At 29.9% G+C, this 5,009-nt stretch overlaps 1 protein-coding gene across 1 annotated transcript in view; it reads right to left on the bottom strand.

The window, feature by feature from the left end:
* The window catches only part of LOC106473908 (focal adhesion kinase 1-like), a gene marked incomplete at its 3' end in the record, with an annotated part of 25,408 nt that extends 22,582 nt beyond the window's left edge, over positions 1–2,826 (bottom strand). Inside the window, exon 1 of the mRNA XM_022402314.1 lies at positions 2,641–2,826. Within this exon, the coding sequence (XP_022258022.1) occupies positions 2,641–2,823 (183 nt within the window). The remainder of the gene's footprint in view (positions 1–2,640) is intronic.
* Between the last annotated feature and the right edge of the window lie 2,183 nt (positions 2,827–5,009).

The following is a 5,009-nucleotide window of genomic DNA, read 5'->3' as shown; positions in this document are numbered from 1 at the left end:
GACTTTAATCGATTCATCTGCCACAATTACATGGTTAATATATGACTTTAATCGATTCATCTGCCACAATTACAGGGTTAATATATGACTTTAATTGATTCATCTGGCACAATTACAGGGTTAATATATGACTTTAATTTGATTCATCTGGCACAATTACAGGGTAATACATGACTTTAATTGATTCATCTGGCACAATGACAGGGTTAATATATTACTTTAATCGATTCATCTGCCACAATTACAGGGTTAATATATGACTTTAATTGATTCATCTGGCACAATTACAGGGTTAATATATGACTTTAGTTGATTCATCTGGCACAATTACAGGGTTAATATATGACTTTAATTGATTCATCTGGCACAATTACAGGGTTAATTTATGACTTTAATTGATTCATCTGGCACAATTACAGGGTTAATATATGACTTTAATTGATTCATCTGCCACAATTACAGGGTTAATATATGTCTAATTGATTCATCTGGCACAACACACTATTGTAAGGAAGAATCCAGCATATGAAGAACAGTACTCATTCAATGTAAAACAGAACATTTTTTTTGTCAACTAAAAATGAAGATAACATTTACTGCAACAAGTAACTAAACAGTGTAAATACATTGGTTAAATATATACAGGGCATGTGAGAAATGTAAACTGTGCTACTTTATCACATAAACTAGGCATCGTGTAAGATCTTCATTAAGTTTAGTTGGACTATTTGATAGCTTATCTCTGCGGAGTTCCTGCTGACCTAGCATTTTGTAAATGTCACCCAAAACACATTTTATGATGCTTGACTATGAAACAATACATTATTTTATATCCTCTTTATGTAAAACATAAAGAACAACAAATTAAACAGATTTTAAAATGAAGTTTAACAAACTTCAAGCAGCTCATTCAGAACTACTTTCACCTGATGTCGTTCCAAAACTGCACGTACATTATCACCATGTGTAATGTCACAGATAACCTTGTTCAGTATAGGCTTCCTGTATACCTACACAGTACACATACCATACCAGATCTGCTGATGGTGTAACAATACTCTAAAACTAAGGTTTAAAACCATTCATGCTGTATCATTCAATAACATTCAAAGACAAATAAATAAATTCAAATTGTAAAATATATATATATATATATATCAAAAACCTAAAAAAAGTGAAAGCCACTTCACCAAAATGCACTGATATGCTGGCCTCATTTTTTGGCATTACTTTTAATTTTTTTAATCGTTGATGCTTAATTATTTCAATTAAGCGTCCGTTATGTTTGCTTTATAACCACAATTTCCATGAAGCATTATATATATAACAATAATGCATCATGAAAATGGTATTTTTTGTTATACATTATTAATCATTCATTGCATTCTACAAATCACAACTTCTATGTTGCTTTTTCATTATAAATAATCAATTAATTGTTCACTTTATTCTACGAAACATAATTTCCTCTCTGTTTTTGTTATATATATAATCAGTTGTTTATTTTACTCTACAAATTAATTTCCACAATGCTTTTATGTTACATATAATAAACTGTTTATTTTGCTCCACAAAGTATAATACTTGTTATACGTATGTAATTAATTAATGTACTTTAAACACTATCATTTCCATGACACTTTGTTTGGTTATTCAGTTACCTTACTAAACATCTTAACCATATTTAATTCACTAACAACTAACTGAATACAACACAATCTTATTGACTTTTAATTGTTCCTCTCATGTAGTTTAAAATATAATTATTATTTTGATCATAATAGTCAATGCCAAATTTTGATATACAAATTACAGAAAGTATGTAAAAATGTTCAACTCTATTTGACTAAAAAAAAGCAAAAACATGATTCCACTCCACAGCATCATGTTAAGTTATTTTTATGAAAGTTTGAGAAAGTTTTGACCCACGTTTCATTACACACACTTTTTGAATAAAAACATCATTTCCTAAATTCATACACTAACTTTATTTGATACTCTGGAAAAAAAATTGAAACTTTGTATTTCACGATAAAAACAAAAAGAAAGCTAGATGAAATGGGAAATATTAGATACTTCTCGATTACTCGGTTAAGACAAAATAACAAACTACGATAAAACTCTTGTGAAATATATTACTTTTATGAATAAGATTATAATGTCTTATGTTACAAGTAGCTCTGAAAGAAAAGAGATCAGGATGGCCACAGATGTAGTAGTGGAATGAGTCAATAAAAAGCCTCATTCCACCACTACTTTTTATTGACTCATTCCACCACTACTTTTTATTGACTCATTCCACCACTACTTTTTATTGTCTCATTCCACCACTACTTTTTATTGACTCATTCCACCACTACTTTTTATTGTCTCATTCCACCACTACTTTTTTATTGTCTCATTCCACCACTACTTTATTGACTCATTCCACTACTACTTTTTGTTGACTCATTCCACTACTTCAATAAAAAGTAGTGGTGGAATGAGTCAATAAAAAGTAGTGGTGGAATGAGTCAATAAAAAGTAGTGGTGAATTCCAATATTTCAAATTGAACGTTTTAATGTGGCTAGAACTGTAACAGTGAAAACATAAATAAATTAAAAAAAAGACAATGTATTGGCAGTGTTCATTTCACTTACTCTGACATCAGTCGCATCTCCAAACTTAACAATGTTACAGGTCCCATTACATAAAAATATTTTTAAAGTTGACTTCTCTATCTTTTCAAGAGTCATTGAAGCATCAGGATTCTGCACAAGGGTGTGTGACCCTGATAGGAGGGGTGTCCCTCGTTCCCACAACTCTGCCTTACCATCCTGCATTCTGAAACAAAAACAAAAAGTTATTCAAGTTCCTTATAAGGAAGGAGCATCTGTGAGATGACTAATCTTGGTTAAGTGGTTAAACATATAGACAGTCTTTAAATAATTAAAGGGTTACACTGTAGCAACCAACCTTAATCATAAGTAATGCTTTTTTTTGTCTAACACCTTCACATCAAACTCTTCAAGCAATAAAAACAACTTTTTTATGAGTTAATTTGATGTCAGACACTGAATAGGAAGACCTAATACATCACGGTACTAGCCTAAATGTATGTATTCTTTCTGTTGTATTAGGTCTTGTTGAACAGGGAAGAGTGTTACTCTCCTGATAAACATGTTATAGGATCTGGATGAGAACAAAACTTATCTCATAAACACCCATTTACAGAGATTCAACGAAAGATTTCGTTAAGCCAGAAATTCATTTAGTAATTCCATTTACAGAGATACACAAACACGGTGATCTTAAGTTTTACAATTTGTCAGTTTTCTAGGTTAATGGCAGATGGTTGTATAAATGTCTTACTGAACATATTTACAACTTAATAGAACTTGTGATGTGTCCTTTAAGAAAAACTTCCTGGAACAATACTTCTTAGTGAACTTATTTTTACTGAAATACCAGAATTTACCTCCATAAAAATAAAACTACAGGACTGATAAGCATAGATAACCTTAGACTGGTGTTGAAAGGTGCTTATGCAAATTAATTTCAACTTCAAAATTTATACAATAAATTTTTGTTTTTTGGATAAATCTTGACGATGGTACAAACACACTCTCACAATGGATTGAACAATTTTTGTAAATAATATCGAACATACTTATAAAATTGTTGTATCATTTCTTAGGTTAACTTCACTGTATACACTGATAAAAATTGTTAAGTACTAAGCAGGGAAAGGTTAAGATTGATTTCAATCAAAATATAATAAAAAATATGCTATTAAAAGGTTAAAATTCAAGAAACTTGTGTATATATATTAAAATCCACAAACAAACAACTTTGTACAAAACACAATTAAAATCTTTATATAAAACGTTCAACTGTTGTAAAAGTCACTCTACAAGTTTCAACGTGTCATCTTCAAAAGTGTGGAAAACAGTTACTGTGTGCTATATAAGTACAAAAGGCATGGTCATGTGACATTTCAGATAAGAAGATCACACCATCTACATACTTTCTGATTTTCTAGCTCTTACTCCTTATTTAAGATCAAGTTGATTTTGCTGTGTTTCATTATTTCAATGGTTTCTCTAATATTTCTAGCAGTCATATTATTTGGTTAAGCCAGAATAACTGTTTTTCCCATGAATGATATATCCAGTATAAAATAAAACTAGATGAAATAAATCTAATGGAAAAAACATACATATATAAAGTTCAGTGGAAGTGTGATCATGCTTACGTTGGTCAAACTGGAAGAAATTTAGAATAAATGAACGTAAGAGAAATGTTAAAAACAAAAGTGAAAACTCTAAAGTATACTGGATATATCATTCATGGGAAACAATTATATACTGGATATATCATTCATGGGAAACAGTTATATACTGGATATATCATTCATGGGAAACAGTTATATACTGGATATATCATTCATGGGAAAACCAGTTATATACTGGATATATCATTCATGGGAAAAACAGATATATACTGGATATATCATTCATGGGAAAAACAGTTAAATATTTGACTAATTATATTCACTAGTATGTAAATGGCAATATTTTGTTTTTTGAATTTATGAAACATTTGACACCATAAACCTGGGATATAAACAACAATTATCTTTTATGTATTTTATCAAATACTAACTTTAGTTTGTTTAGTTTACTCACGGCTCTATCAACAATATGAGGCCAGAAACCTCTATGTAATGCTACATGTTTAATAAGTAACAGTTCATTTTTTAAATCTGTTGAATCAGAACACAGTTTTAAAGACCTGTAAACATAAAAGAGTAAAAAGCTGATATTTTTTTGGAACTTTGAACGACATGATTCTTGGTGTGGATAACACAAAAAAAGGTATATGACAGATTGTAGTTTCTGACTTAGTCTTGTTATTCATAACAAGTACGTCGAAAAACAGCAAGCTGTTGTTGTCTTCAACTTCATGAGTAAATTGAATAGAGGGTTCAAAGACATTTAAATAATTGGTGAACACTAACAAGTTCTAT

The sequence above is a fragment of the Limulus polyphemus genome, unplaced genomic scaffold (genome assembly GCF_000517525.1).
Source record: "Limulus polyphemus unplaced genomic scaffold, Limulus_polyphemus-2.1.2 Scaffold6616, whole genome shotgun sequence".
NCBI lineage: Eukaryota > Metazoa > Arthropoda > Merostomata > Xiphosura > Limulidae > Limulus > Limulus polyphemus.
Note: the sequence above shows the minus strand (reverse complement) of the source record. Positions and strands in the feature narration are given on the sequence as shown.